We start from the raw sequence: 20,807 nt of genomic DNA, 5'->3' as shown, positions 1-20,807 counted from the left end.
GTTGTTCAGATAAGTGTTGCTTTACCAGCACAGATTAATGAGTAGGGTTTTAAATTTGATGAAGAGAGATATTCTGTTTGCTTCATTAATATTGTCATATCTCAGTGAATGGCATTATCTGCAGTTGTTGCCAACAAGAGAGTTGTATTTAGAGAGATGACAGTTCCATTACAGCACTGGAAGTCTGTCCTAGAGTATGTTCTCTTCTATCATATTTTGTTCTGTTGTTTTTACTCCATGTTTTCTTATGACTAGTGACACACTTCTGATGTATTTCCTTCCCTGCTGCCACTGGAAAACGCCACTTTATTTTAACTACTCACTGGTAGTGATTTATTGTGAGTAAAATGAAAATGGGTGTCCTATTACCCAGCGTGCGGTGCAAGTGTTTATCCTTTTCAACAAATAGTATACTCTATATATGTTGCATGTACCAGTGTAGTTTCTGCATCCCTCTCCTCGCCTCTCATTTTTACACTGTTCTCAAACCAGACCAAAACCTAAACAGCAGGAATCAAACACACCAACATCAGGGCCTCATGTTATTGGCCCAGTCAGCTGATGTTTTGACTAGATGGAAATATAGTGTGAGTCCATCGGATGTGGCCAGTGAACTCTTGAGTTTTTCCTCACTAGTTGCTCATCAAACCAAACTATTACGTAGCATTTGGAAGCCAATCTGCTCAAAGTCACATGTCATTAACCGCGGTTATTCCCCTTACTGTGTCATGCTCTGAGGAAGTACAGAAGCAGTGTAATGAAAATCTGAGATGACTTGCAGTAATCATAGATTTTGAAATGTTAACACAAGGGGAAGAACATTAATATGAACCACCAAGATTCAAATTGACCTGCTTTCTGTCAAAGACAGTTTTATGTGTGGCTCTATTTACAGAGAACAGAAAATGTACTTGAAATTCTAACAAGCTGCATTGCCAAAACACAATCAAAACAATCTGGTCTTCCCGCTTCCCTCTTCTCTGTGGTCTCAGCCCTATTCTAAACTCTGGGTCCTTGCCCAGCTCTGGTTGAGGTGTCAGAGATCATCAGTGCCTTTCAGAATTGAAATGTCACTGTACCAGTTCTGTGCATTTCAAATCTGGACAGTTGTGCCCTTTTTACTCGCTGAGTGACCGGGTGAAAAGTCCACCACCATTATATATAAAAAATAAAAAAAATAAACCTGGCCACTAGATGGTGGTGCTGTGTAAGAATAACACCCTATAATACAATAAGGAAATGGTGATGTTTGTAGACTCAAATCCCCCTAAAACCTGTTCAGCAAAAATGCAAGCGAAAGCTAAATAAATGTTTCTGCAGTTTAATCAGACCGAAAAAAAAAATCTTGCGTTTGCCTCTTTGATGTTATTTTAATTATATGATAGCAGTTGAGGTTTGTGGAAAAAAGTTTACATTTCTGAATTTGTGTTTGTGATCTGAATGGCTGCTGCATTAAGCTGCCAAGCAGTGCGATGGCTCTCGTTGCACTTTTGCTGAATAGGGAAGCTTTAAGATGACTGATTCAAATGGTGCTTTCTTTGGGACATCCTTTTTATTCAACATAGCACCCTGATAGCTTCTGTTTTTGTATGTTGTCCCATGGTGGATTATAGGCTCTGATGACCGACTAAACCCATGCAGACAGTTTATCAGGGCAGCCATCATGTTGAATCTTCTATTAGGAATGCCCTGAAATGGACACCTTTTAAGTCTAGGCCAGAATCTGGGTACTTGTGAAGTCAAAAGTCAAAAACATTGTCTGTGTGTGTGTGTTTTGTGTTTTCCATTGCACCTCACCCATATGTCAATAATCAACATTGTAACATACATATGCAGTGGTTCAAATGCCCAACCAAAAACTCTGAACTCCAGAAATTCCAGCATGAAAAACTAGGCTTGCTGCTCCTGTCTGCATTACCCAACAAACTGTTTCATTACCATGAACAGTTATCTCTGTACCTTCCCTTGTTGGAAACCAGAAGTACACTTTTTTGCATGCTAATTACACGCTCATAAGGCGCATATGCATGTCACAACATGACAACATCCCTGATGCCTTCACATCATGGGTTATGATCTGTGTTTCCCATTCTTTCCTTGGCCAAAAACTGAAACATATTACTTCATTTGGTATCTTATTTTCTGCTGTGACTGAGAGTCAAAGATGCTGAAAGTGTCTCTATGAAGGTGTCAGACAGTATTACTCAGCTGTCTGTTTGCACCTTGGCAATGAGAGAATGGGAACCAAGGACTGTTTCTGTCCAGGGTCACAGCAATCAACTGATGCTGCTCTGGAGGCTCTCACTCCTGCTTCCCTTGGGGTTTAAGGTCTCACACAGACACACAGCAGACAAAATGGATTCTTACAGGATTTTTTCTGCAGGCTGGCTAGTAGTTGAGGAGTTCTTCATTGTGTAGAACTTCTTTCACATCCAATGTCACCTCAAGAAGGATACCTAATTACCAAATTGTCATACATAATGGATGGCAGTTGAACAAAAAATAATTTTATACTTGTACAAAAGTCATTATCCCTTTAGTTCAACTTTATAAATTCGCAGTAATGAAGTACCGTATTTTCCGGACTGTATGTCAAACCATAGTATTATTTGCATCATTCAGAAATGTGTCATGAAGCGGAAAAAAAGTTACGTCAGACTATAACTCACATTTTTTTTTTAACATGGTGCTACCCCTTCATACAACATGAAGCAAACCAACTTTAATCAGTAGTTACGCATTTATAATGCTAACACTACCTTAGTAAGTAGAAGCTAATGGGATAATTAATATTATTCTATGAGGCACAAAGAATGCAAGAGTAAAGTGCTTGTCACGAACAAACACAAATGTCAATGTGGAGTTAACTGTGCAATGTTTTTCTCAGTAAAAGTAAATAAACTTTTTAAAAAATGATACATATAGATAAGGCTTCTATACAGTTAGCCTTATCTCAGCTGAGTAATCCTCCTTGTTGCTGTTCTGGCTGGTCCACAAAGTGCAAACAAGTCAAGTTGTGAGTAGCATGATGGTTATTTCCTATCTTTAATCAAGAGCATGTTCTTTAAGTTTGAGAGCATGAGTTATTAATTTTGCTCATTCTCCAGGCCCCAGCACATTCTCAGTTCTTTGTTTTCTTCTTGTTCATCGTTTACGGTGGTTGGCATCCAGCTTAACGGTGCATTTCTTGCCACCTTATACTCCTCAGTGTGGATCAGACAGTACCTCATTCATATAATACAAGAACAGCTTGTCACGCATGTAGACACTGCCATCTTGCCGCCGTAGATGATAATGCTGTATATTTTGGAAATATAAGTAGCAGGACCATCCAAACAAGTTAAAAAATAAGCATGACTTGTAGTCTGGAAAATACGGTACAAATTAAAGGTTGCTCATAGCTGGAGTACCTCCGCCAAAGGTTTAACAATCCTGAAATGTACAGTTGCGATCAACAATATTATTGCATGGTTGTAGTGCTATTTCTTACAGCAACATCTTTAGCCCTACCCTGTCTGAATCTACATTTCAAATGAACACATCCTGATTATCCTGAAATGTAACTTGACTGCCATTAGATATGTAAATGTGACAGCTCTCATCAAAATCAGTATATTTGTTTTAGAGAAATTTGTGAAACAAATGTGAAAAAAGTGCGGGAATCCACACCCAGATCACAGTCAACATGAATGACACCTGCACTGTAAATCAGAACACTCTAATGTATTAGAATTAGCCTGAGTACATTGAATACATGAATACAGTAAGCCTAATTTGAAATGTGTGAGAAGATCTTATGGAGTCATAAAGTTGTTAGTATTTGCTGATGCTGATATATTTGCAGGAGAGCAAAGTTCCAAGTCTGTAGGGTCCTGGTGCTTCCTATCTTATATAACTGTGAGACTTTGGATGCCAACCATTGACCGAAGGAGATGTCTAGATTTCTTTGGTACTAGGTCTCTTTGGAGGTTCCTTGGGTACCACTGGAATGATTGTATCAAATGATCAGTTGCTTAGGGTACTTGGATGAGGAGACTCACATGGTTAAGAAGTGTTTCCTATGATATTTTGGATATGTGGTGACCTTCTCTGGACATGGTGCCTCAGTGCTGAGGAACCCAGTGGCTGGAGAAGGCCAAGAGGAAGCCCATGATTCACCTGGCTGCAGCAGATAGATGGCTGCTTTTGAGAGGTGGTGATGTACTGGTTGTCTGCCTGGGTGGCTACAATCCAGAACCAAAAATGATTCCATGGTGAGGTGGATGTGGCAACATATGGGACCAGTGCATGCTGACCTTCCTTCCTCCACAGCAAACTTTGCAGAGTAAAATTTACTCTGCTGGGATAACAGTTCGTCCCATTCCAGATATAGTTAAATATACTCTGTCACATTGTAAAATCAACTCTTAATGGTGTAGAAACACTTGATTTGAAAAGACAGTAAAGCTGATTTCACTCTATAATAGTGTATTTTACTCTATTTTGACTGGGACCAAATGTTATCCCGGCAGAGTATATTTCACTCAGCAAAATTTACTGTGTGACCTTCGCCTTGTTTACAACCCCTGGCAAAAATTATGGAATCACCGGCCTTGGAGGATGTTCATTCAGTTGTTTAATTTTGTAGAAAAAAGCAGATCACAGACATGACACAAAACTAAAGTCATTTCAAATGGCAACCTTCTGGCTTTAAGAAACACTATAAGAAATCAGGAAAAAAAATTGTGGCAGTCAGTAACGGTTACTTTTTTAGACCAAGCAGAGGGAAAAAATATGGAATCACTCAATTCTGAGGAAAAAATTATGGAATCATGAAAAACAAAAGAACGCTCCAACACATCACTAGTATTTTGTTGCACCACCTCTGGCTTTTATAACAGCTTGCAGTCTCTGAGGCATGGACTTAATGAGTGACAAACAGTACTCTTCATCAATCTGGCTCCAACTTTCTCTGATTGCTGCTGTCAGATCAGCTTTGCAGGTTGGAGCCTTGTCATGGACCATTTTCTTCAACTTCCACCAAAGATTTTCAATTGGATTAAGATCCGGACTATTTGCAGGCCATGACATTGACCCTATGTGTCTTTTTGCAAGGAATGTTTTCACTGTTTTTGCTCTATCTTGAAAAATGATTTCATCATCCCCAAACATCCTTTCAATTGATGGGATAAGAAAAGTGTCCAAAATATCAACGTAAACTTGTGCATTTATTGATGATGTAATGACAGCCATCTCCCCAGTGCCTTTACCTGACATGCAGCCCCATATCATCAATGACTGTGGAAATTTACATGTTCTCTTCAGGCAGTCATCTTTATAAATCTAATTAGAACTGCACCAAACAAAAGTTCCAGCATCATCACCGCAGATTTGAGATTCATCAATCAATCAAGCAATCAATTTTATTTATATAGCGCCAAATCACAACAAACAGTTGCCTCAAGGCGCTTTATATTGTAAGGCAAGGCCATACAATAATTACGTAACAACCCCAACGGTCAAAACGACCCCCTGTGAGCAAGCACTTGGCGACAGTGGGAAGGAAAAACTCCCTTTTAACAGGAAGAAACCTCCAGCAGAACCAGGCTCAGGGAGGGGCAGTCTTCTGCTGGGACTGATTGGGGCTGAGGGAGAGAACCAGGAAAAAGACATGCTGTGGAGGGGAGCAGAGATCAATCACTAATGATTAAATGCAGAGTGGTGCATACAGAGCAAAAAGAGAAAGAAACACTCAGTGCATCATGGGAACCCCCCAGCAGTCTACGTCTATAGCAGCATAACTAAGGGATGGTTCAGGGTCACCTGATCCAGCCCTAACTATAAGCTTTAGCAAAAAGGAAAGTTTTAAGCCTAATCTTAAAAGTAGAGAGGGTGTCTGTCTCCCTGATCTGAATTGGGAGCTGGTTCCACAGGAGAGGAGCCTGAAAGCTGAAGGCTCTGCCTCCCATTCTATTCTTACAAACCCTAGGAACTACAAGTAAGCCTGCAGTCTGAGAGCGAAGTGCTCTATTGGGGTGATATGGTACTATGAGGTCCCTAAGATGAGATGGGACCTGATTATTCAAAACCTTATAAGTAAGAAGAATAATTTTAAATTCTATTCTAGAATTAACAGGAAGCCAATGAAGAGAGGCCAATATGGGTGAGATATGCTCTCTCTTTCTAGTCCCCGTTAGTACTCTAGCTGCAGCATTTTGAATTAACTGAAGGCTTTTCAGGGAACTTTTAGGACAACCTGATAATAATGAATTACAATAGTCCAGCCTAGAGGAAATAAATGCATGAATTAGTTTTTCAGCATCACTCTGAGACAAGACCTTTCTAATTTTAGAGATATTGCGTAAATGCAAAAAAGCAGTCCTACATATTTGTTTAATATGCGCTTTGAATGACATATCCTGATCAAAAATGACTCCAAGATTTCTCACAGTATTACTAGAGGTCAGGGTAATGCCATCCAGAGTAAGGATCTGGTTAGACACCATGTTTCTAAGATTTGTGGGGCCAAGTACAATAACTTCAGTTTTATCTGAGTTTAAAAGCAGGAACTTAGAGGTCATCCATGTCTTTATGTCTGTAAGACAATCCTGCAGTTTAGCTAATTGGTGTGTGTCCTCTGGCTTCATGGATAGATCAAGCTGGGTATCATCTGCGTAACAATGAAAATTTAAGCAATGCCATTTAATAATACTGCCTAAGGGAAGCATGTATAAAGTGAATAAAATTGGTCCTAGCACAGAACCTTGTGGAACTCCATAATTAACCTTGGTCTGTGAAGAAGATTCCCCATTTACATGAACAAATTGTAATCTATTAGATAAATATGATTTCAAACCACCGCAGCGCAGTGCCTTTAATACCTATGGCATGCTCTAATCTCTGTAATAAAATTTTATGGTCAACAGTATCAAAAGCAGCACTGAGGTCTAACAGAACAAGCACAGAGATGAGTCCACTGTCTGAGGCCATAAGAAGATCATTTGTAACCTTCACTAATGCTGTTTCTGTACTTTGATGAATTCTAAATCCTGACTGAAACTCTTCAAATAGACCATTCCTCTGCAGATGATCAGTTAGCTGTTTTACAACTACCCTTTCAAGAATTTTTGAGAGAAAAGGAAGGTTGGAGATTGGCCTATAATTAGCTAAGATAGCTGGGTCAAGTGATGGCTTTTTAAGTAATGGTTTAATTACTGCCACCTTAAAAGCCTGTGGTACATAGCCAACTAATAAAGATAGATTGATCATATTTAAGATCGAAGCATTAAATAATGGTAGGGCTTCCTTGAGCAGCCTGGTAGGAATGGGGTCTAATAGACATGTTGATGGTTTGGATGAAGTAACTAATGAAAATAACTCAGACAGAACAATCTGAGAGAAAGAGTCTAACCAAATACCGGCATCACTGAAAGCAGCCAAAGATAACGATACGTCTTTGGGATGGTTATGAGTAATTTTTTCTCTAATAGTTAAAATTTTATTAGCAAAGAAAGTCATGAAGTCATTACTAGTTAAAGTTAAAGGAATACTCGGCTCAATAGAGCTCTGACTCTTTGTCAGCCTGGCTACAGTGCTGAAAAGAAACCTGGGGTTGTTCTTATTTTCTTCAATTAGTGATGAGTAGTAAGATGTCCTAGCTTTACGGAGGGCTTTTTTATAGAGCAACAGACTCTTTTTCCAGGCTAAGTGAAGATCTTCTAAATTAGTGAGACACCATTTCCTCTCCAACTTACGGGTTATCTGCTTTAAGCTGCGAGTTTGTGAGTTATACCACAGAGTCAGGCACTTCTGATTTAAAGCTCTCTTTTTCAGAGGAGCTACAGCATCCAAAGTTGTCTTCAATAAGGATGTAAAACTATTGACGAGATACTCTATCTCACTTACAGAGTTTAGGTAGCTACTCTGCACTGTGTTGGTATATGGCATTAGAGAACATAAAGAAGGAATCATATCCTTAAACCTAGTTACAGCGCTTTCTGAAAGACTTCTAGTGTAATGAAACTTATTCCCCACTGCTGGGTAGTCCATCAGAGTAAATGTAAATGTTATTAAGAAATGATCAGACAGAAGGGAGTTTTCAGGGAATACTGTTAAGTCTTCAATTTCCATACCATAAGTCAGAACAAGCTCTAAGATATGATTAAAGTGGTGGGTGGACTCATTTACATTTTGAGCAAAGCCAATTGAGTCTAATAATAGATTAAATGCAATGTTGAGGCTGTCATTCTCAGCATCTGTGTGGATGTTAAAATCGCCCACTATAATTATCTTATCTGAGCTAAGCACTAAGTCAGATAAAAGGTCTGAAAATTCACAGAGAAACTCACAGTAACGACCAGGTGGACGATAGATAATAACAAATAAAACTGGTTTTTGGGACTTCCAATTTGGATGGACAAGACTAAGAGTCAAGCTTTCAAATGAATTAAAGCTCTGTCTGGGTTTTTGATTAATTAATAAGCTGGAATGGAAGATTGCTGCTAATCCTCCGCCTCGGCCCGTGCTACGAGCATTCTGGCAGTTAGTGTGACTCGGGGGTGTTGACTCATTTAAACTAACATATTCATCCTGCTGTAACCAGGTTTCTGTAAGGCAGAATAAATCAATATGTTGATCAATTATTATATCATTTACTAACAGGGACTTAGAAGAGAGAGACCTAATGTTTAATAGACCACATTTAACTGTTTTAGTCTGTGGTGCAGTTGAAGGTGCTATATTATTTTTTCTTTTTGAATTTTTATGCTTAAATAGATTTTTGCTGATTATTGGTGGTCTGGGAGCAGGCACCGTCTCTACGGGGATGGGGTAATGAGGGGATGGCAGGGGGAGAGAAGCTGCAGAGAGGTGTGTAAGACGACAACTCTGCTTCCTGGTCCCAACCCTGGATAGTCACGGTTTGGAGGATTTAAGAAAATTGGCCAGATTTCTAGAAATGAGAGCTGCTCCATCCAAAGTGGGATGGATGCCGTCTCTCCTAACAAGACCAGGTTTTCCCCAGAAGCTTTGCCAATTATCTATGAAGCCCACCTCATTTTTTGGACACCACTCAGACAGCCAGCAATTCAAGGAGAACATGCGGCTAAACATGTCACTCCCGGTCCGATTGGGGAGGGGCCCAGAGAAAACTACAGAGTCCAACATTGTTTTTGCAAAGTTACACACCGATTCAATGTTAATTTTAGTGACCTCCGATTGGCGTAACCGGGTGTCATTACTGCCGACGTGAATTACAATCTTACCAAATTTATGCTTAGCTTTAGCCAGCAGTTTCAAATTTCCTTCAATGTCGCCTGCTCTGGCCCCCGGAAGACAATTGACTATGGTTGCTGGTGTCGCTAACTTCACATTTCTCAAAACAGAGTCGCCAATAACCAGAGTTTGATCCTCGGCGGGTGTGTCGTCGAGTGGGGAAAAACGGTTAGAAATGTGAATGGGTTGGCGGTGTACATGGGACTTCTGCTTAGAACTACGCTTCCTCCTCACAGTCACCCAGTCGGCCTGCTTTCCCGGCTGCTCGGGATCTGCCAGGGGGTAACTAACGGCGGCTAAGCTACCTTGGTCCGCACCGACTACAGGGGCCTGGCTAGCTGTAGAATTTTCCACGGTGCGGAGCCGAGTCTCCAATTCGCCCAGCCTGGCCTCCAAAGTTACGAATAAGCTACACTTATTACAAGTACCATTACTGCTAAAGGAGGCCGAGGAATAACTAAACATTTCACACCCAGAGCAGAAAAGTGCGGGAGAGACAGGAGAAGCTGCCATGCTAAACTGGCTAAGAGCTAGTAGCTGCGCTAAGCTAGCGGATTCCTAAAAACACACAAAGTAGTGTAAACAATTTAGAGGTGATTCAGCAGAGGAAGTGCTTTAGTTAAGGCACGTGAAGATTACACTGTGAAACAAATCGTTATCTACATAACTAGATCAATCTAACTGCGCAGATTAAACAGCTAACAGATACAGCAAAACACCGCTGTGCTCCGGAACAGGAAGTGATACAATACCGCAGTGAGAGCCAACCACCAGTAGAGGCTTGAATATGACTTTCATCCAGTCATCCACAGTCCACGATTGCTTTTCCTTAGCCCATTGTAACCTTGTTTTTTTCTGTTTAGGTGTTAATGATGGCTTTCGTTTAGCTTTTCTGTATGTAAATCCCCTTTCGTTTAGGCGGTTTCTTAGAGTTCGGTCACAGACGTTGACTCCAGTTTCCTCCCATTCGTTCCTCATTTGTTTTGTTGTGCATTTTCGATTTTTGAGACATATTGCTTTAAGTTTTCTGTCTTGACGCTTTGATGTCTTCCTTGGTCTACCAGTATGTTTGCCTTTAACAACCTTCCCATGTTGTTTGTATTTGGTCCAGAGTTTAGACACAGCTGACTGTGAACAACCAACATCTTTTGCAACATTGCGTGATGATTTACCCTCTTTTAAGAGTTTGATAATCCTCTCCTTTGTTTCAATTGACATCTCTCGTGTTGGAGCCATGATTCATGTCAGTCCACTTGGTGCAACAGCTCTCCAAGGTGTGATCACTCCTTTTTAGATGCAGACTAACTACCAGATCTGATTTGATGCAGATGTTTGTTTTGGGGATGAAAATTTACAGGGTGATTCCATAATTTATTCCTCAGAACTGAGTGAGTCCGTATTTTTTTCCCTCTGCTTGGTCTAAAAAGTAACCGTTACTGACTGCCACAATTTTTTTTTCTTGATTTCTTATAGTGTTTCTTAAAGCCAGAAAGTTGCCATTTGAAATGACTTTAGTTTTGTGTCATGTCTGTGATCTTCTTTTTTTCTACATAATTAAACAACTGAATGAACATCCTCCGAGGCCGGTGATTCCATAATTTTTGCCAGGGGTTGTAGATTGATCATTGCGCAAGGCTTTATTGAGATCAAATGAGAGGTGTTTTTTTGTTTGTTTGTTTGTTTTTTAGTAATCATGTTATCTAATAAACACTGCTAATCACATAATCCCCTTGGCGGAGGTAACAGTATGGCACTTTTCCCACAGTAATGATGATAGGAATGGTTTGGTTTGATTTCACCCAGTCAAACAGAATTTCAAAACTGCATGCAAAAAAAAAGAAAGAAAGAAAAGAAATTGTTACCTGCAGATTTATATTCAGTTACAAGCATAAATAATGCGTTCAAATTTAAATGTCCATTCAGCATTTTTTTTATAACGTAACATATACAAAATCCCGATGCATCTTAAATTGAGTGACAGCAGGTTATGAGCATTGATGGGTCCACATGTACATGTTCCACAAAATATTGTACATTTATGACACATTCATATATGTAATAGCAAAAACATATACACACCGGTGTGTCGGGCGATGCTGTTCATGTACGCATTGCCCCTTTGAATGGAACATCCCTTGGGAAGTGGAGCAGTGAAAATGCACTTTTGACGACAGCATGAAATGGCCAGTCTAGCTGTTGTAGCCATAGAATAGTGTGATGCCTTGGACAGAGCCACTACAGCTGCATGATGGGATACAGGTACGTGATCCACTCCTTTAGCCAAATGGATAGAGGATGTACAAACTAATGGAACATTGTATGACGTTTGCTGCTGAAGACATTGCTCATGCCTCTCTTCCCTGAATGCCCCCCGCCCCACACACTCCTATGTCCTTACCCCTTTTCCCCTACTGTTCTAATTCTGCCTTTTGACCTGTTAGAGCCTTAGCGCACAGCTTGACCTCTACGTATATCACAACAAACAGTTCACATCTTACATAATCAGGCTTTAATGGCGCTGTCTGAGTTTGGCATCTAAGACATCCAAATAGTAAATTTGCTAAGGTAACTATAATTCTGTAATAAATCTCAGTGTTTAATGTTAAATTGAGGTTCAAGCCTGTGGTAGCAAGTGGCTAAGGCTTGCACTTGATGATGAAGTTACCTTCCGACTTCCCCTGGATGATTATTTCTCCTTTTGCCATTAACCTGCTGCTTTCCTCTCCTCTCATCCCAATACATGACTGTAGCCAAGATGTCCGTCTACAAACGAATGAAACTGGCATGTTGTTTTGATTGCGGCTGTTCAGAGCGAGACTGCTCTTGCATGTCAGGCAGTGTACATAATAACATGGACACCCTTCAGAGGGCCTACCCACTTTCCTCTGTCTCTGTTCATGATTGCGCAACCACTTTACGTGCCTGTAAGTTACACCGCCCAACACATGCTGTTACGTGTCTGTGGTGTGTGCTCCGTGTCTATATTGTACCCTGCAGAGGTACTGTCCCTGTACACGTGTAACCGTCACGTTGTCTCAAGTGGTGTGCTTCGTTAACTGTCTCCATAGTTTGTGTAAGTGAATGTTATTTGTTTATTTATTTTTATTATTCATTTATTTGTCAAGGGATCTGATTTATTGATCTCAGAGGTCTCAAACTAGTGGCCCGGGGGTTTGATGTGGTTTATAAGATAATTTCATAATTTCAAGAGGCTCCCATTCACTCCATAGACATACTTTGTTAGTCTTCCATTCAGTTTTCTTTTGATTTTCTGTCAAGGCTGTGCACAATCAAAACACTTTATAAATGATTATATCACCCACTTTGACATGTAATCCTAAGAAACACAGTTAGAATCAACGTTAAATTATCAATCATTTTACATATACAACCGGAACAGTAAAGTTAAAACACCTTTTTTCTTACCATTACTGAGTCTCATTTGGTGCATTTCTTCTGTTATGCTATTAAAATTTAGTTTTATGTACTTTTCTGTCACATATTTTTTGTGTTGTGCTGCTGCTTGATGATGTAGTAATGTGTTCTTGGGTAGGGCAGGCATTCCTTGTCAGCTGATGTCCGACAAGTCCATTAGAAAGTTTTGTGCATGCTCAAAACTTTGAGTGGACATTAGACAAAATGCTTTCCCGGTAGAAGCTATTTTATTTCCGGCCTGTACAAAAATGCCATAACATTGCATGTTTGGACAGCAGCACGTTAGGACCTGGAGGAGTAAAACATAGAAGAGTTGAGAATGTAAATTTTGTAACATCACAAAGAGGTGTAGTTATAGACATGGGTTGTGTGTGACATAAAAAATCTTAAACTGGCACATTTGGACCTGGAGGAGTGAAACTTAGAAGAGTTGAGAATGTAAATTTTGTAACATCACAAAGAAGTGTCGTTACAGACATGGGTTGTGTATGACATAAATCTTAAAATGGCATTAAAAGAAATTAAACTAATTACACTAAATTTGATGATAGCTGCAGAAATCCTAGTTAAGCAGTGTTTCTAAAAATAGTTGCCAATAATGTAAGGTGTACACCAAGTGTCAGTAACCATGTTCTTGGAGATCATCTACCTTACATGTTATTCAACTCTTTCTTCTCAATCCACTACTCATGAGCTAAGTCAGGTGTGCTCTGCCACGACAGAGCTTTTAAACACCAGACTTGAGTAATCAGCTGTTGTTGCAGTGGGTACACCTGGAAAACATGCAGGGCAGGTGATGTCCAAGAGCAGAATTGCTGCCCCCCTGGTCTATGCTAATGCTGTATTTGAATCCAGAGAAGCCTTTGCCTAATTGTGTCAATGGTTAAAATGTCGCTTTCTAGCATAGCCAGCTAAAAATAAATCATGTTATCAAGTTCTGTGCAACAGCGAGAACACCCACTGTACAACAAGAAATTTTCTTTTTTCAACTAACATTCCTCTGGCCCCGGGAACATAGTTTGAGACCAGTACTTCTACAGTAATCTTTTTTAACACCCATTTCAATTTCTCTACGTGTTTCTAAATTAAGTTTTCTTGTCTCTGTTTCTTAAACATTCCATCTTTGTCTCTTTCTGTCATTTGACATTTGTCAGTACAATGAGTTTGTGTGGTTGGTTGGTGTTCTGGCTCTGTGTACAGTACTATAGGTGTTAAATACGTGGCTACCGCATGCAGCATCCGTCAAGCAGATGTATGATATTACTATTGAAGCGTTGGTGTTTGTTGTGATTTGAAGTGTTAAAGGTAAGATGTATGTATCTGTAAACAGATTTATTGCTAAGATATTTTTTATTAATTTAATAATGTTATTACAGTGTAATGTAAAAATGTTTTATGAATTTCTCTCTCTTTTTTAAGGAGTCTGTGTGTATATTTTTAGGAATGTCAAAGATAATGTTTTCACTTTCTACACTTTTAAGTTAAAGCAGACTTTGCTTTTGTTGTTTTTGTTTGTTTTTTGTTTTGTTTTTGTTTTGTTTTGCTGCTGTTATCTTACTGAATCAACTGCATATTTTCAGTATGGACATGAATGAAAATGAAATAATTTAAAATTGAGTTTTAAAGATTTCTTAAAATCTTACTGATAAGCCTTATTACTGGGAAGACTTGATCAGAACTTAAACCATATTCTGATCGGTTGCATCAAAGAGAAAATCGTGATGAATATGAGAAGTTACTAAGCAAATGTAGAGGAAATACAAATATGAAGTACTTTTTCTACTTGGACAGAAGGTTTCACTTGTTCTGTGGAGTCAGCTTAACCTTTGAAAGGAGGTGAGTTTGTACGGAAAAACCAGAATTGGAGGCAGACAATTTATAAGAAAGATAGGAGGAAAAAGTGATGTTGGCTTGATAAAGAAAAGTAAGCAGACCAAGGCTCCGGGAAGATCCCTCTTGTTTCCATTTCTCTTTCAGAGGATGAGAAATACTGAATTGACTGTCAATTAAACATGGCAGCAATAGGCCAAGCTTATCAAAGCCTTGGGTTCAGACATACAGATTTGATTTCCTTCTCTACATTCTCTCACCGTCTGCAGGCTCAGCCTAGATTAGTGTCAGACATGCCATGATGAGTTTGGCTTGGCCTCTTGTAGTTCGGCCCGCGCTGATATCCCTCGGTACCAATTACTGGCCATTACATGGTTACTGATCTCACTTCTCCCACAACCCCCTGTAGGATTTCAGGAAAGCCCCTTTCTGTCTTAGATTTCTTTCCCTTTTTAACTCTGACTTTGGACAAAGCAAGTTTAGTGGAAGAGCGCATTGGGTTTTGTCAGTAAGGGATTGTTGGATTTCCTCTCTCCATTTTCCTTATTTTTCCACTAGACTGAGCGGATAAGACAATTTTATCCATGATGACTTCATGTTCTTCATCTGAAACATATTATTCAAGCACTTGAATAATTGATTTCTTGGATTGAACTCTTTCATTTAATGGTCTATGTGATCTGATTCAAGTGAGACCACACAAATACTCAACACAAAACAGACACCTTTGTAAAAACTTTAAACTTTGTGTTTACAGAACATTTCAAAGAATGGCAATATGCACCCATTTAAGTGTCTTAAGTATTTTTTTTTCTTACGGAATACAGTGCTGAACAAAAATGTTTTGGAATATTTAATGCGCCTAAAACTTTGAAGAAGAAAACTGCAGAACACAAATTTTAATAATTAATAAATGAACATTTTTAGCATTTAAAATCCATTTTAGTTGGTCTTTTACAGTTTATGACAACACTGGGTTTTGTTTTAAGATTTTTACAGACACTTTATTGAGTGTTCATTGGCAGCGGTCTTTGTTTTCTCATTTACCGGCCAGTACATCTGCAATTACATTAAGTGTTTTTGGTTTGGCTGTAACTACTACTCATGTAAGTTAAAAAATATATATATATTATATTTATTTTTTGTTGGAATAGGAATGTTTCTAATTTTCTGGTCCCAGTGAGGAATTGCTAGGGCATTTATTTAAATAATTTAAATCAAATTAATATATATTCTTTAAATGTCAAAATTTTCAGTGCTTAAATTGTTTGTACAATACTGTTGGAGTCTTTATAATAATCTCTGAACAAACTAGTTACAGTACAACCCCTGGCAAAAATTATGGAATCACCGGCCTCAGAGGATGTTCATTCAGTTGTTTAATTTTGTAGGAAAAAAAGCAGATCACAGACATGACACAAAACTAAAGTCATTTCAAATGGCACGTTTCTGGCTTTAAGAAACACTATAAGAAATCAGGAAAAAAAAATTGTTGCAGTCAGCAACGGTTACTTTTTTAGACCAAGCAAAGGGGAAAAAATATGGAATCACTCAATTCTGAGGAAAAAATTATGGAATCATGAAAAACAACACTAGTATTTTGTTGCACCACCTCTGGCTTTTATAACAGCTTGCAGTCTCTGAGGCATGGACTTAATGAGTGACAAACAGTACTCTTCATCAATCTGGCTCCAACTTTCTCTGATTGCTGTTGCCAGATCAGCTTTGCAGGTTGGAGCCTTGTCATGGACCATTTTCTTCAACTTCCACCAAAGATTTTCAATTGGATTAAGATCCAGACTATTTGCAGGCCATGTCATTGACCCTATGTGTCTTTTTGCAAGGAATATTTTCACTGTTTTTGCTCTATGGCAAGATGCAGTATCATCTTGAAAAATGATTTCATCATCCCCAAACATCCTTTCAATTGATGGGATAAGAAAAGTGTCCAAAATATCAACGTAAACTTGTGCATTTATTGATGATGTAATGACAGCCATCTCCCCAGTGCCTTTACCTGACATGCAGCCCCATATCATCAATGACTGTGGAAATTTACATGTTCTCTTCAGGCAGTCATCTTTATAAATCTCATTGGAACGGCACCAACCAAAAGTTCCAGCATCATCACCTTGCCCAATGCAGATTTGAGATTCATCACTGAATATGACTTTCATCCAGTCATCCACAGTCCACCATTGCTTTTCCTTAGCCCATTGTAACCTTGTTTTTTTCTGTTTAGGTGTTAATGATGGCTTTCGTTTAGCTTTTCTGTATGTAAATCCCATTTCCTTTAAGCGGTTTCTTACAGTTCAGTCACAGACGTTGACTCCAGTTTCCTCCCATTCATTCCTCATTTGTTTTGTTGTGCATTTTCGATTTTTGAGACATACTGCTTTAAGTTTTCTGTCTTGACGCTTTGATGTCTTCCTTGGTCTACCAGTATGTTTGCCTTTAACAACCTTCCCATGTTGTTTGTACTTGGTCCAGAGTTTAGACACAGCTGACTGTGAACAACCAACATCTTTTGCAACATTGCGTGATGATTTACCCTCTTTTAAGAGTTTGATAATCCTCTCCTTTGTTTCAATTGACATCTCTCGTGTTGGAGCCATGATTCATGTCAGTCCACTTGGTGCAACAGCTCTCCAAGGTGTGATCACTCCTTTTTAGATGCAGACTAACTACCAGATCTGATTTGATGCAGATGTTTGTTTTGGGGATGAAAATTTACAGGGTGATTCCATAATTTATTCCTCAGAATTGAGTGAGTCCATATTTTTTTTCCCTCTGCTTGGTCTAAAAAAGTAACCATTACTGACTGCCACAATTTTTTTTCCTGATTTCTTATAGTGTTTCTTAAAGCCAGAAAGTTGCCATTTGAAATGACTTTAGTTTTGTGTCATGTCTGTGATCTGCTTTTTTTCTACAAAATTAAACAACTGAATGAACATCCTACGAGGCCGGTGATTCCATAATTATTGCCAGGGGTTGTAATTGAAATAGTCTGCGTTTACTACAGATGATCACTGTCAGTAATCCTTTGATTTAGTCAAACTAAATAATTTGTAATTTTATTAGTAGGGTGCTCTGTTAGGCTTTGTGAGCTTTCACAAGACCCAACCCATCTATTTAAATCAAAATGCTTTATCTGCTTTTGTAAAATAAACTTATCTATATATGCATTTGACTTTACTCGTTTGTGTTCCAGACCAAAGGTTTTTACAGATTTGTTAAAGAGACATACACATTAACTTAACGTCATTGGCAAAAGAAATTTAAAGTGAAAATATGTAATGACATTCTTGACCATTAACCCCTTAACGCCCATCATCGCATATATGCAACGATGGGCCAAATTGACCTGTATGCCTGTTGTCGCAAATTTGCAACATACCATCATTTTTATTATAACATTATAACATAAAGTTATTACCAGAATACCCAATATTACTATCTAGTTTTTGTGCAAAAGTGAAATTAATAATCTCAACATTATTTACCATGTACTTAAAGACAAAAACACACACAAAACATTTTTTTATATACAGCTATATAAATTCGGGCGTTAAGGGGTTAAAGGGTAGGTTTTGCAGGAAATAGTTCAAAACATGAGCTGAAGAGCACAAATAAAGGCATTGCTTATGAATGGTTTATAACAGAAAATATAGACATGGGTGATGTGCAGGATTAAAGTTTTTGTTTACTGTTTGTGGATCATTCTTAATCCAAGTAATATTTACATTGTTGAAATATCAACTTGAACAAGAGGCATCAGTTACATGCAGTGAGAAAAGCTTGAGATGTGGCGGGTTTGAGCACCAGTGAGGCTGAAGCTTCGAGCTGGGGTTTGGTAAGGGTTGGGGACCTGGGGACTCAGAAGATGCTTTAGGCCGGAGCTAAGGCTAGTCCATGACCTTCTGGGCTCTTTGTGTGCCTGCATGTGCGCATCATACGTGTAAAACATGTGCCTCAGTTTCTGTGTTTGTGCATGTGTGAGCATCTGCATCTCATTGCTGGGGATCATATCTATCCTGACATGGAAATTATGTTTGCATTTTCATTTTCCCAGACCTGCTGGTCCATCACCAAACTTGTCGTGACAGCTCCTGTCCACCAGGCAGACTTGGTTCCCCCTACCCTCTGTCCTACGCAGCCTCGCTACGCCCCAGATGATAGTCAGTTAGTAAGCGTACTCTGCTGTGCAGGCAGATTGCTAGAGACAGATGCCAGGGCAACTGTGGGTCACTGTTTGAGGATCTGTGTCACAGGCCGGCCCTGGGCCCTCAGTGTAACCTTTCCTGCTGGAAGACACTGTGGAAAGCAGTGGGCAGTGTCAGCCATTCAGCGCTTAGTACAACTCCTTGCAGGAAAAACCTTTTATCCGTCTGCAGTACCTCCTCAGTGGAGATTACCAGTGGTCCCCATCCTTTTTAAGCCATGGTCATTTTTCGTACCAGGCTAAAAACAAAGATACCTCATGGAATGGGGTGTCTCTTTAGTATGTTCTCCAATTTTTAGCCCAGGTGCTAGTTCTGAATGGTGTAGCCAAAAATGAAACTTTACGTAATATTTACCCCCAAGGTTTTCCATACCCACCTCAGTCTTTAGATAAAAATATGTATTACACCCTGAAAAAAATAATCATCTATTGGATTACACAAGTACCAAAGGTTCATCCTGATGTACCTAATGTGCATGAAGATGAAGGATAAAATGGTTTAACTCCTATGGAGCAGATTAAAGCTGAATCACCTCTGGGCTGTCAGAAGTAATATCTTTCTTGTCTCTTTACTCATCTCGCTCAAGTTCTGCTGATGCGGTTATAGACAAACTTGCTGAATTTCCCTTCACTGCTTTCTTCCATTTTCATTTTGTTATTGTTTCAGTTCAGTAAGATGTTCCTAGCGCTGTTCCAATGGTTGATTGAAGGAAAAAAAATGTAGGCGATGCGTATTACAGTTGGATAGTTACATGATATCACTGAATCATGCTTCAAAATGGACTTTAAACATGATAAAAGTCTGTGTAGATTGTGATAGCTGGACTGGTGACCATTGTTATATACTGGAATAATTAGTAATGTGGGGTATCTTTTTTTTTACCCTAAAACAACCTTGCTTTAAAAAATTATAAAAACATCCAATTGAAGCTATCTTAGTAAAGGTTTTTAAATATACCGTTTGTGTTGAGCTACATGTGCAAGCTACATGTACACTCTGTGGTTTTCTGTCCTCTTAGCAAGGCTGTTTTCAGTAGCGTCTCCTGTTTGTGCACATTTTCTGTTGTTTTATGTGTATTTGTGTGTGGGGGGGATGTTTGCATGCACTTGAGTATATAGTTTTGTTTCAAAAAGGTTTGTTCTGTTTACAGAACTCATAAAATTCATCACACTGGAAAATAATTTCGAAACTTTCTAAATGAGAAGTATTAAATTGTGAAAACACGTTTTACTTTAAACTGAGATACTTTGCAAAACAATAAGTTAAATAAATCTGTCATTATGTCTCACTACATATTCCAGTACAGTTTCCTAAAGCATGCCTCCACTTATCTGTACTTTGTGCCACACTTCCATCATTCTTATGTGTATAAATACTTGTATAAATCAGATTTCCTCCTTGTTGCATTTGATTTCCATTGCTCCCGTGTTTGCGTCTTGGTTTCTTAAAGTGTCTCTTACATTCCACTCTTTGTTCCCTCTGTGTGACCTTCCATTTGTCTTTGCATTCTCCTCAGCCAAATATAAGTATAATGGATATGTCAGATCACGTAAGTGTTTCTCTGTCCTCCTCCATTCTGCTCCAGCTCGGTTTAGACCTTAGCAACACAATAAGCTGCTTTGACCAATGATTATTAGTCATTTCTCTCCTGTATACTACTGTTGTCGTATGTATGACACAGAGGCAAAATGTTGAACTGGTGCTAAATTAATTTTTAACTTATTTGACTATGCATGCCACCGAGAAGTTTCCACATATAGTTTGACACCATTTTGCATCATTTAAAACTGCTCAAATTATGAGCTCTTGGTATTTATTTATTCTGAAAAAAAGTGTGTGTGTGTGTGTGTGTGTGTGTTTGATAATACCTTATAGTTCCATGAAATATTCTTTTTGTATTGTGCTGCATGTAGCAGCAGATGGCGCTACAACACCAGGGAACACTGGAAGTCAGAAAGAGACTGGAGTTCGATTCAAAGCCGATTGCAGTTTAGGTAACTCTTTAGTAAACAATTGTAAAATGCATTACTTTTTCTTAAAATCCAATTTAATTTTTATAATGCTATT

The 20,807-nt window shown here is 38.8% G+C and overlaps 1 protein-coding gene across 5 annotated transcripts in view; it reads left to right on the top strand.

The window, feature by feature from the left end:
• Positions 1-20,807, top strand: part of kcnma1a (potassium large conductance calcium-activated channel, subfamily M, alpha member 1a) — a 461,512-nt gene that overhangs the window by 376,536 nt on the left and 64,169 nt on the right. Inside the window, exons 20-23 of one of the 5 annotated variants that reach the window (XM_034184483.1) lie at positions 330-338; positions 12,003-12,176; positions 20,257-20,289; positions 20,654-20,734. The exons of 2 other annotated variants lie outside the window; for them this stretch is intronic. In XM_034184483.1, coding sequence (XP_034040374.1) covers positions 330-338; positions 12,003-12,176; positions 20,257-20,289; positions 20,654-20,734 — 297 coding nt within the window. The remainder of the gene's footprint in view (positions 1-329; positions 339-12,002; positions 12,177-20,256; positions 20,290-20,653; positions 20,735-20,807) is intronic. 2 more of the 5 variants (XM_034184484.1, XM_034184485.1) reach the window with 2 other exon arrangements.

The sequence above is a fragment of the Thalassophryne amazonica genome, chromosome 13, assembly GCF_902500255.1.
Source record: "Thalassophryne amazonica chromosome 13, fThaAma1.1, whole genome shotgun sequence".
NCBI lineage: Eukaryota > Metazoa > Chordata > Actinopteri > Batrachoidiformes > Batrachoididae > Thalassophryne > Thalassophryne amazonica.
This window is presented reverse-complemented; position numbering and strand designations above follow the sequence as displayed.